The 12500-nt window shown below is 42.2% G+C and overlaps 1 protein-coding gene across 50 annotated transcripts in view; it reads left to right on the plus strand.

Annotated features, from left to right (window-relative positions):
* The window catches only part of bt (projectin protein bent), a 144521-nt gene that overhangs the window by 72592 nt on the left and 59429 nt on the right, over positions 1–12500 (plus strand). For 40 of the 50 annotated variants that reach the window (XM_086555109.1, XM_086555134.1, XM_086555123.1 and 37 more), the window contains 15 exons: positions 1981–2125; positions 2298–2534; positions 2707–2846; positions 3861–3965; positions 6624–6749; positions 6901–7045; positions 7461–7600; positions 7824–7971; positions 8075–8216; positions 8924–8956; positions 9926–10050; positions 10389–10606; positions 10763–10895; positions 11153–11388; positions 11733–11844. In XM_086555109.1, coding sequence (XP_086411235.1) covers positions 1981–2125; positions 2298–2534; positions 2707–2846; positions 3861–3965; positions 6624–6749; positions 6901–7045; positions 7461–7600; positions 7824–7971; positions 8075–8216; positions 8924–8956; positions 9926–10050; positions 10389–10606; positions 10763–10895; positions 11153–11388; positions 11733–11844 — 2185 coding nt within the window. Of the gene's footprint in view, positions 19–1980; positions 2126–2297; positions 2535–2706; positions 2847–3860; positions 3966–6623; positions 6750–6900; positions 7046–7460; positions 7601–7823; positions 7972–8074; positions 8217–8923; positions 8957–9925; positions 10051–10388; positions 10607–10762; positions 10896–11152; positions 11389–11732; positions 11845–12500 lie in introns of all 50 variants that reach the window. The other 10 variants (XM_086555140.1, XM_086555141.1, XM_086555142.1 and 7 more) reach the window with 3 other exon arrangements.

Genomic DNA, 12500 nt, shown 5'->3' on the forward strand with positions numbered 1-12500 from the left:
ATACTTGACGATGACCAGGTTGGGATAATGAAATCTTTTTTGCTTTTCTTTGGGAATGAAACGAGGCGCATCTCTCCAGCATTGCATTCTATGTACCCAAGTGGCCAATGAGTTGCTCTTGAAAACGCACGTGTCGCAAAGATATGACTTATTCACGCACAGTGCTTTGTTGACGCCGTAGACACTGATGTAGAGCCAGTGACAACGAGCGAAAGATGTTTCTCTTTGCTTTCGGTTTTCCTTCCTTTTCGATGGGTTGTTACGAGTAATTACCTTTTTTTCCCGCGCTAGAGTAAAAAATCGAAAATGTCAGTTATGCTTTCACTGGGTTGAAGATTCATTTTGATATTGTAACACGGAGCAAAAGTTGGATATCGCATCGTAGTTCTTTCCACGAACTGCATTGCGAATTCCTAGTCTAACTTTCTTGTAGATCTATTAGATTCATGTCAAGGATGTTCTTGCAAGGGATTACAAAAACATCTTTCACTCTGTGGTTCGAAAATTGATTGAATTAAGCGCATATTGTACTGATTGACAAGCACTATTCGCTTCTACTGCCTCGCTACGTCATACACCAACCTCCCGAGCGCTGCCATGGCGAAAAAAAAAGATCGCGTTATTACACCCATTTCTTTGGATTTCGTTGCCAGAACGCCATGGCAACGCACGGAGGCCGCTCCAGCACATTTATTCCAACAAAATGACCCTGCATGCGGCCGCCTCGTAGGCCTAAAAGTACGCACAAGTGTTCTCACTGATCATCCCTCATCAAAGCCCTCGGTGGAATGGAGGATCGGCGGGAACTATAAACGATTCAATCCAACACCCAAGGCCATTCGATCCTCCGTCCACAAGGCCTCGAACAAATGACTATCTATATACATTCACCTGATTTTTTTTAAAGGATACGATTTAGTCATTTTTATATTCATAATGATACGGAAGCTGTATCAGTACACAATTATGTTTCAGTAATCCAATAATTGAGAAAGTCAGGTAAATGTGCTTGCAGGAATGGAAGGACTGATTACCTGCAATGCTCAATGACTCATGACTTTACGGAAGCAAATCTTAGAATATCTCTTGTGAATCTGTCTTCTGTTCCTCCTTGTTATATGTACAAAGCTTTCGAGTGTTACATACTGTGGTTTATGTAGTCTAGGGTAGTCTAGTTCTGTAGCAGTTTATTTTCGTTAAACCGATGTTAGAAGTCATATGTGTTTTTTTCTTTATTTTTTTTTATTTTCTACATGAAGTTTTATTTTGTATTTAGATGTTTGGATTTATATATATATTTTACTTCTTTTTTTATATTTTTCTTGATTTGACATACTTGTAATGTTTTGCATATATGCCTATATGTATTTGATTTTTTTTTTTTTTTTGTCAAATCTAAGAAAAATCTTCGGTTTAGCGAATAATTACTAGTAAATTGTTAAACGTAGATAATTCTGTAATCATAGACTGTACATTTAAGTTGATGTGTTGATGTGTTTAACGTTCTTTGTCAATTTAGAAAAAAATAGTACATTATATTCAATATAAAAAACAACTCTTCCCTGTACTCTGTTACTTTTTCATGTGCATCAGACTTACTTTCATAACGTGGAAATCTAAATGATTTTTTTGACAATGACGAAGTTTCAAATCCATTTCGCGCATTGCAGTCTCACTTTTCTGAAATTTGCTCATTCATTATCTGAAGGTAAGTTAAAAATGAATAAATTCAATGTTCCATCGACGAGAGATGAGATCCACGAGAAAAAAAAAATATTTTCTTCCACTTCTGTCTTTCGTAATCTCTTTTTTATCCTTAACCTCATCTTCCATCACTCTTTCCTCTTCTCTTCCTCTCTTCCTCTCGAAACCCTTTCTCGTGGATCTCTCCGTTCCGCCGCTAAGACGAGATTCTAACGTAACGCTTTTGCCGACTTCCCCTTTCCCCGCCGCCGCTGCCCGCAACGACAACAACAACAGAGGCGTCGACCGAGCAGCGATGTCCGCCGTCCCTCAGTCCAGGACGACGAGAAGATGGACAAGCCCAGCACGCCGCTGCGCCCCATCGGCCAGCCAGGACCCCCGTCCATCGTCGACGTCCAGCAGAAGTACACTGCCGTTGAGGGTGAGTGGGCCTGTCGTATGGGTTGTTTTCCCTCGATGTTGCCGTCTCTTTGCTTGTCTTTCGATGAAGTCTGTGGCGGTTATGGCGATATGGTCATTGCGTTATTGGCAATCGATTGGGGATCCACCAATCGCGTAAACTAGTGACACCGGCGACGTTTAAATCCTTACAGACCAGAACGGTTACATCGACCTCATTGTGGAAGGCAACCCACCACCCTCGATCAAGTTCTTCAAGGGCTTCACCGAGATCAACGAGGGCGGCCGCTACAAGGTCCACACGGACGCGGAAACCAACTGCGTCACCCTCTGCATCCGTAAGACCAAGCCCAACGACGAGGGCAGGTACAAGGTGGTGGTTTCGAACCAGCACGGCGAGGATTCCGCTGAGATGGACTTCTACGTCTCAGGTGTGTACAGAAAGCGGAATCCATTCCCTTCTAGCGTGGAGTATCACTGGAAGAAAGGGGATAATTGGAAGTAATATTTCTTCTATATGAAAAAAGGCGTTTGAAATAAAGAGAAAGTGTTCGGTCATACATAATACATATATAATGTACCCATTATCCTCCTCCTCGATAGACGCCAGCGGTATGGACTTCCGAGCCATGTTGAAGAAGAAGAAGTACGCCAAGTGGAAGAAGGACAACGAGGACCCTGACTGGGGCGACCTGAAGGAGACCGAGAAGGAGCAGAAGCCTCAACTGCGCAAGGTCGAAAGGGTAAGTTCCTGCAGGAGCCGACCTTTTCCTCTCCATGGATAACCTTGGCTGCCTTGTCATTTCACTCCAATTTCTCAGCCCAACAGGTGACCTCGGCTCCCGCCCGCGCCTTCGGGGACACGTCGCGACATATTGACTTTGCTCTCATGTTGATAACGATTATTTGTATTTCAGCTTTGACCTTTCTTAGACGCAACCGGCTGACTGAGTGACCTTCCTCCTCGGACAATCAAGGAGAATTTCAGACACGACCCTACGTAACCTATCCTTTAGGTCGCTTATTGCATGGAGTTTATTTTTTTTTTAGTTTTTTTTTTCCTAGAAGCAGTATTACACTTATTTTATTTTAATTCATCATTAAATGATGATAATCTAAACAAAATGATAAATAGACTATAGTTCATATTTATTTAAATATCTACTCTTGTAATAAAAGGTTAATCAAACTTTTAAGAAAAGTTAATAATATATTTTTTTACTGGGATATAGCGTAATTCCTTTGATTTTATTAATAGCTCTATTTTAACTAATTCATATCCGGATTTTTATGTAGATTTCCCCCAATATTTTTTTATATATATAAACATTTTCTAACGTGTTCAACAACACACATAAATAAACTTAGCGATCTGACTGCACTCCTCAAGATGTCAAGCAAGAAACAAGACCCAGAAGAGGACATACCTTGTCAAGAGGCCTTTGGTGACGTCCGCATCCACAGTCAGCTGTTTCGTTATCACCCTTGAGTGGCCTTCGAGATCGCGAGGTTGTCAGTGACGTCACAGTCTACAGTCTCTTATGACGTTCGAGACCGCGAAGGTCTGCAGTGACGTCATAACAGATAAGCTCTCGTGATGTCATGACTTCCCTCGGCGATTCCGCGCGCCATGGCGGGAATGTAACGTCACGGCTGGGGGTAGCCATGTTGTTATCACGTTCTGGGGTTGTGGGTTCCCTGCTAACTTGCTCTCTCCCTCCATTGCCTGGCATGGTTGTTACGGACGCGGCCTCAAGGATCCGCCACAAGGCCTAAAACCTCCTGCTCCCGGCAGTCGCAAAGGATCGCTCGCTGAGATGATTCCTGATTGGCCGACACTTCAGGCCGTCAAACGTAAAAGGGTAAACAGCAGTTGGAATGGACCCGGGCAGAACGCAAAGCCTTGGTTCTTCATTTTATCTCTATAAAAAGGATTCAATTCCATGATAATTAATTGTACGGCTGTTATTATTTTTCTTTTATTTTACGTTATCTTTTATTTTACGTCCACCTTTAAAAAAAGCTTTATTTGTTGCTTTTACGTGCTTTTGTTTTTTGCTTATTTTTTTGTTTTTTTATCTTTTTCTAGATGTGATCAAATGCCCCTTTTTTATCCACTACTTATAAATCTATCCCTTTTCCCAGACGAATTTTGAAATCCCATTTCGAGACAACTCGAAGCAGATTTTGATATATTTATATTTGACCTAAATTAATTTTGCAAGTGCATAAATTTTGACTCGATTTTTTTTCATCTGTATAAAAGCAGTTTTTATAGACGTGATTAAAGTAAGATGACGTTAATGATCTCCACTATGATCTTTGCACAGAGAACGTCTTCTGTTTATGCGACGTTAGACGATATTAAAGAGAATGCCAAGAAGAAACTAACTGGGTAACTTGTACATAGAATAAAGCCAAAAACTGAATGAAAACGTTACGTGTATTTACTCTTCATGTAGCTTTAAGTATAAACCTAAATTTTTATTACAAAATTATGTTATTCTTGGAAATGTTACCGTACTTTATTTCTTTTAATTGTAAGACTTGATTTTTAGATGTCACTATACAACTCTGATTCTTAGTCATTATAAATCTGAGTTGAAGTTACTGAAGCGAAACCAGAAATCAGACAAAACTCCTCCCCTCATTGGTTAAGCTCTTGACCAATAGACTCTTCCCCTTCGCTTACGCCTCGCCTCTCTCAACAATGATTGGTGTTCCCAGCCCCACTCGCCCCTCCCCCCAAACACCTTTCGAGGTTTGTGTTTTGCTAACTCGCTTGTGGAGTGACCACGTGACCTCCGCAGCCACACCCACCGCCTCTGCCGCTCTCTCCGCCCTCAGCACACTGACGTGGTCTTCTCTCCTCCTACGCCCTCAGGAGACTGACAATCTTCGTAGAGTGTCATTAGCAGATCTTATTCCTGATTGGCCAAAGCTCCAACACTGGAATGAGGTTTGACAAGAGTGTCGAGGTTTGGCACGCTGCAACATTTCGGTCTTTGATCCATTACGTGGCTAGAAGTACCGACTAGCTATGTCGTTAATCATTTGGCCATTATTCCATCATAATTATTCTTGATTTGCATATAACTTTAAATCTGAAGGTATTTAGAGCATACTGATGGAATTAGGTGGTGCAATAGTATTGAAAGTCAGGTTTTAAAAATGATGTAACTACGTCTTAATTCAGATTCTCTAGCATATTCTTAAACGTTAACACAATTATTAAATTGACCAAAATTCAACTCAAATCGACGACCTATTAACCCGAACGACTGAGAAAAATAAACAATCATGATAAAAATGTCGCATTCTTTCTCTATCAATAAACCGTCGCGCTGTAAGTCACTCTAAGTCTTCTCTTTATAAAACACAACCCAAACCTTGGTTAAAAGATACTCTGCATGACTCTTAAAGATGTACCTTCTATATTCAGTATTGGATATATGTGAAATGCTTTTTCTTTTGTACATGTACGTAGCCCTCAATGTCGTAAAACATGGACGCATCCTGACAGTAATGTGTAAAAAAAAAAAGATGAAATAGTGTAAAACGTGTAAAACGAGCAGACTGTGTCATCAGACCAAAAGAAAGAGCATCGTACCTCAAAACGCCATTACTCTTTCAGTTTCTCCATTTTCTAGACGTGGCCGGATGCAGGCATGAATTAAAATAAGGCATGTGTGCATGTTTACATATCTATTATCTATATTCTCATGTATCAATCTGATATCCTGGGCAAAGCATACCAAGCCCGAGCGTTGTTCCCTGTTTGGGGAGACATCGACCATTCATTTATATCTGCACGTCCGCATGACAATTCTAGATGTGAATTAATCCTAAATTGTTTTTTATACACACAGGGTGAGTCACAGCGTGATTCTCTGTGACCCATAGACTTGGAATCCATTTATCTTTTATTCTTTTATTTGTCTTATATATGTGATTGTTGCCTGATGTATAATAGAGTCCAGTTTAAGATTGTCTTCTGTTTCAGCTGGTCATGAAATCATTATCGACATTGTTATCATCGTTCTTGCATAATTTTTAGGGGATTTTGTTAATATAAATGTAAACTGAAAAGAATTCTTGGTTAATACTTTTCAATGTACCTTTGTCACTTAAAAAAAAATGCTTCTTTCAATTTTTAGAAAAGAAAAAGCACATACAATAAAAGGCTGAATGACAGAGCTCCTTTCTCTCGACTGACATAAGATATTTTCGAAATATGGGCAGACATTTCAAATCATGATGTATATACGTGTGTGTGTGTGTGTGTGTGTGTGTGTGTGTGTGTGTGTGTGTGTGTGTGTGTGTGTGTGTGTGTGTGTGTGTGTGTGTGTGTGTGTTTGTGTGTGTTTGCGTGCGTGCTTGAGTGTCCTTTCACATAATTCAAAGCACAGTCTGCCAGACATCCACTGTGAGTCCGAGATGGAGCGTGGAATTCAGGCCGACCTCCAAGTCCCTTACTCATCCCCCTTCTCTCACCCCTTCCCCTACCCACCTGCGAGCAGAAGGTCGAGTCTTGGGTCAAGCCTCTGGTCGACCTCACCGTCAAGGAAGGCAAGGACAAGACCGCCAAGTTCGAGGGCGAGTTTTCCAAGAAGGACTCCAAGGCCAAGTGGTTCTTCAAGAAGGATGTGAGTAGGATGTCCCCCTTTTGAAATTTCTCTCCAAAGGCTACTTATCATACAATGCACATTTATCCGATCATGTTACATAGAAAAAAGGAAAAAAGAAAAGAGCCCTGCGACCCGTTCTGCGCATAACGCTTCTTTGCCTTCGCCGCAGGAACTCTTCCCCGGGTCCAAGTACAAGTTCAAGGCCGAGGGTTGCGTGCACGGCCTCACCATCAGCAAGCCCACGATGGACGACATGGGCAAATACACCGTGGAGTGCATGGGCATCTCTTGCTCGGCCATCCTCACCGTGCAGGGTCAGTGGCTGGATTTGGCTCTCGGGTCTTGCTTCTCCTCTTCTCTTATCTTTCCCTGGTCTCTTTTTTCTCATTCTCTTCTCCTCTCTCTCTCTTACTTTTTATCTCATTTCTTCCCTTCTCTTATCCTCTCTCTTTTCTTTCCCTTTTTCTCTCGTTTCTCTCTCTTTCTCTTTCTCTCTCTCTTTCTCTTTCTCTTTCTTTCTCTCTCTCTCCTCTCTTCTCTTCACTTCTCTTCATTTCTCTTCTTTCCTTCCCTCTTTTCTTCTCTTCTCTTTCACTCTCCCCCTCTATCTCTTTTCACCTCTCATTTTCTCCTTATATATCCTTTATATGATGTTTATCTCTCTGTTACCTACTAAAAAACAAAGTAATATTACCGGATAATACAGTAAGCCTGCTATTCCTCCAACAGAGCCCGACCCTGACTTCAAGTTCACGAAGCCTCTGCCGAAGAAGTCCTCGAGCTACACCAACAAGGACGCCGTTCTGGAGGCTGTCGTTAATTCCCACAAGGCCATCGTGCACTGGTACAGGGGAGACCAGAAAATTGAGGTAAAGTTTCTTTCTACTATTTAAGATTTACTGTAGTGCATATACCACTGTGATTCGTTTTCTCTCTCTCTCTCTCTCTCTCTCTCTCTCTCTCTCTCTCTCTCTCTCTCTCTCTCTCTCTCTCTCTCTCTCTCTCTCTCTCTCTCTCTCTCTCTCTCTCTTTCTCTCTTTCTCTCTCTCTCTCTCTGAAATTGATAATAACTGTAACCATCATGTCTTACAGGATAACGACAAATACGAGACGTACAAGGACATGACTGGCACGGTGCGTTTGACCATCAAGAAAGCCACGAAGAAGGACAAGGGCAAATACACAGCCAAGATCTACAGGGTTGAGAAGGAGTCGTGCGAGTGTAACCTCAACATTGTCGGTGAGTGTTAGAGTTGACCCTAATTTGAGACGACGAGTCCTAAAGTCCTGTCTGAGACAAGCGTTCGCTCCCCATTACTCACGCCGCAAACTCTCCTCCCTAGATCAACCATTCAAGTTCACAAAGCAGCTGAGGTCGATGACCGTGACCGAGAACAACAAGGTCGTTCTGGAGTGCGAGGTTGACGAGGCTGAGGCTACCGTCGAGTGGTTCGCCGGCGAGAAGAAGCTCGAGTCGGACTCAGGGTAAGGTCTTGCAGCCTTTTGTCTTTGTCGTGACATGTCCCCCCAACACACACGCCCCCCCCCCTTAGTCCATCTACTTTTTGATGATGTTGTGATCAGTCATCTGTCCCCACACTTTATGTCCTCTTCAAGTTCTCAAAGCTTTCTTGATTCATGTGATGTATACAGCTTGCCATGGTTTTGTCTTTTAATTGTATTGATATACTGAACTAGCTTGCAGATACAGTACTCTCTCTCACTCTATCACTCTTGTCTTTCTCTTGAATAAAATCACTGTTGATTCCTTCCTTTATTCTATCCATTTCTTCTCGGCCTTCTTATTGTCATGGAATGTCTTTCTTGTCAAATTCTTGCCTTTACTGTCTTCCTTTCCACGTTTATGACACTTGCCTCTTCTTTGGACTATCTAGTATTTTATAACAAGTTGGTCAATGTTTCTGATGTGTTGGTCAAGTAACACTCACTCTCCTTCCCTTTTGTAATCTCCCCCTGTCACTTAGGAGTCAGAATGTAAATAGGTAAGAAATCCTCTTCCATTGTTTTTTCTTCATCTCTATCCTCTTTCTCTCTCGGCGTTTGTCTCTCTTCCTCTATTCTTCTCCCATGTAGAATCCATGTTGATTAAAAGAGTCATCTTTTTCTCTCTCTTTCTTCCGATTCAAACCATCCGTTTTTCTATGTGTTGATGCAGTGTTGCCCTCTCACAGGTCTCGCTTCTGTGATTATCTGCAGTCGGACAGGTAATTCATTTGCATTGTCACGAATGAATAATGTGGCCTTGGCATTTGTGACAATGTTTGTTTCCGCTCACACCTACAGATTTCCGGGACTTAATGAAATGACTTGGCTCCTGGCCAACCAGGCGACCGCTGCCACTACTTCATTTATATCATAATAAAATGTTATAAAATCCAAGATGGTCATTATTATATATACGTGTGTAAATAAATGTCTAATGAAGCGATGTGTAAGCAGGATGTAATTCAGGCAACAACATAAATCGAGTTATAAATCATGAATATCATTCCATATTTCTGAGAAGCTAAACTACACTGGCACCATCCCCTCTCTACTAGCATACCGCTGCCGCTTCTAAGCTTATATTTGCGAGCGTCTGACCACGTCAAGTGGCAAATAGTGATGACAGCTTGACGCATCAGCATCTAGACCTGCCAGTAGTCTGTACAGAATTCCAGGCCGTGATAGACACAGCTGCTCTTCCTTCTTATTGTATTCTCAGTCTCAGTCTTCTTTTTTCTTTTCTTTTTTACTACACCTTATGTTATAGTTTTTCCTCGTGCGAACGTAGCTCTTTTGATGAGCTTTCTGTGTCAAGTTCAAGTGCGGGACGAGAGCCAGTCAGTGTGTAACGCGGCCTGAGCCTCACACCAGCAACAGTGGTGGATGTGGCCCATAGCGAGTAGTTTCCAAAAAAATGAAATAAATGAAAAAGTACTTGAGCACGCACCTTCATGTGTGAGGAAATGGTTTGGAGATTTTCACATTATTTACCAAGATTTTTTTTTTATATAACATTTCCTACACGACTTTGCAAACTTTGTGAGGTTTAAAAGCATATTATTGTTTCGCAATTCCACACCATTCTCGGAAGTGGGAGGCAGAAGTGTTTCCGTGGCAGGTGGGAGAGAGTCCATCTCCCGCTCAGCCTCGAAGTCTCAACATGAGTCTAATTGCAAATTCATCCTCAGCGCCAAGATCATGAAGGACGGCAGGAAGAGGCAGCTGGTCTTCAAGAGCATCCAGATGTCCAATGCTGGCTTCTACTCTTGCAAGACCAATGCTGACGAGACTACTTGCGAAGTCATCGTTCAGTGTAAGTATTCCTATAGAACCAAGAGCTTTTTTTAAATCGATTTGTATATGGATAAAACGAAAGAAATAACGGAAGAAAAAATACATATTTTTCGGACGTGTTCGTCAAGTAACATTCACTTTTCTTTCCCAATGATATCTCTTCCTGTCACTCGAAATTAGAATATGAATAAGTAAGAATCATCACGTATGTTTTTATCTTCATTATCGTTTTTTTAAGTAGAGAAGAAAGACTTCCTTGATTATTTTCGAGTTTGCTCTCATTTCGCCCAAACTTTTTTCTCACGCGCTCAAGGACTCAGAGTCAGACAATTAACGGCAACGCTTTATCTCTCACAGACGAAAACAAGTTCAAGAAGAAGCTCCAGGACGTGACCTCTTTCGAGCGCCAGCCCGCCCAGTTCGAGTGCGAGCTGGTCGACCCGAACGCCCCGCTCCAGTGGTTCGTGAACGGCAAGGAGATTGAGAACAGTGATAACTTCGAAATCAAGAAGGACCGCGCAATCCACAGACTCATCATCAAGGAATGCGCTGCCGAACACGAGGGTGAAGTCAAGGTGAGCCTATGACCTATTTTCACGAAAGCCTCCATTAGAGTTCGAATTACGAACTTTGCTCCGTCCATATGATCGTCCCATTGATCCTCAGTTACGATGAATCAAACATACATAGTAAGGCTCCTCTCTTACACGACCTTTCTCCCAATCGACCAGGTGGTGTGTGGATCTCTCGAGTGCACATGCCAGCTGAGTGTAGGTGAGGGCGAGAAGCCACCGAGCATCAAGCCCGAAGAACCTATCGAAGGCCCTTGTTCTAAGCCTCTTGTCTTCGATGTTCCTTACACAGGTGAGTGGGATGAGAAAATTGAGCGTTGAGGAGATGCGGAATTATTTGAGGATGGTATGGCATTTATAAAACAGAAAGGAAATCTAATAATGTAAAAATGTATGAGAGTAGAAAAGAGTATCAAGAATCATAGAGAGACACAAACTTAATCATTTCAAAACTTAGCAAAATGCAGAAATGTGTTCCAAGTTTTTTCAGCTCATAGCTTCCCAGCCTGTAGGCCATCCTGTGCTCTAACACCTGCCTCCTTCTGTCAGTTCCCGGCGCAAGGATCTCCAAGGTCGACGCCAAGCTGCTGAGGGGAGGCAAGCCCATCCCCATGAAGGAAGTCGAGGTCAATATTCAGGACAAGAAGGTCACCTACACCATCAAGAAGCCATCCAGGGACCAGACTGGCAAGTACACCATCAAGATGTCCAACAAGGCTGGCGAGAGCAGCAAGGAGGTCAAGATCAACATGCAGGACCGCCCGAGCCCACCAACGGAGATCGAGGTGAGTGCGCGGGCCGCGTCTGCGTTCATGGGCCTCAGCTGTTCATGGGTTCATGGGGCAAGATATAGCATAGTGGGTTTGTTATCATTATTATGACTGTTGTTGTTGATGTTGTTTATATCGTATGTAATGCTTAAAGAGCTGCTGCATTACCGAAACAATGAGACACATCAGTATGTGTGTGTGTGTGTGTGTGTGTGCGAGTGTGTATGTGTGCATGTGCGCGTGCGTGTATGTGAGAGAGAGAGTGAGTATAAACGCACGTACGGTACATAAATACTTGAATAGCTTTGCACCTACACACGATCCCTGGATAACCGGCCCTCGCCGCCTCCGCTTCGCAGGTGTCGGAGGTCTTCAGCACCTCCTGCGTGCTGACCTTCAAGCCTCCCAAGGACGACGGCGGAATGGCCCTCACGTACTACACTGTGGAGCGCCAGGACTTCTCCGTCAAGGGTGAGTGTGGTGGGCGGAGGGACACGGCGGGGGACAAGAGGGCAAAGGAGGGTGATCCTGTAGATGAGAAGGATGTTCTTACTTGATGTTTCTCTGTAGTTTATTTATTTATTTTTTTCTTCTTTTCTTCTTTCTTTTCCATTTTTTTTTTTTTTTAATTCTCAGCCAGCGTTTGTATCTCGGGTTTGGTTTTGTTAGCGAAAAGGGCCTGTGGTTTCTGTGCTGATCTCATCATGTAGGAAGTTTTTCATTGTCTTGTATACTGTGTTTGGTGTGTCTTGGGTTATGTTTTTGTTTCATTGTGTGTTATATAGTTTATTTCTTTGCTGTTTGTTTTTCTCGTCAAGATTTTTTATTTAGGGAAAGCATGTTTTTTAAGTATATTTGAAAACCATATTAGGGATTTTGAATAAAAGGATCTTGTAATTCTATCATACTTTTTTTTGAGAGACAAAAGCATACTGACATACTGTAAGAAAAGGGTTTAGAAATAGAAATCAAGTATTTTTATTTGTCAGGATGGTCTTTTGAAAATTCAGTTTAGATGTTTTCTATATGTATATATCTATATACGCCCCTGTGTATGGCAAGGAAGGCGGTACGAAAAAGATACTATTATCCATTTAATTTATTACATCTTTGAGCCAACCTGTAAA

Source organism: Penaeus japonicus, unplaced genomic scaffold (genome assembly GCF_977035675.1).
Source record: "Penaeus japonicus unplaced genomic scaffold, GWHDUDI00000001_assembly GWHDUDI00000030, whole genome shotgun sequence".
NCBI classification, from domain to species: domain Eukaryota; kingdom Metazoa; phylum Arthropoda; class Malacostraca; order Decapoda; family Penaeidae; genus Penaeus; species Penaeus japonicus.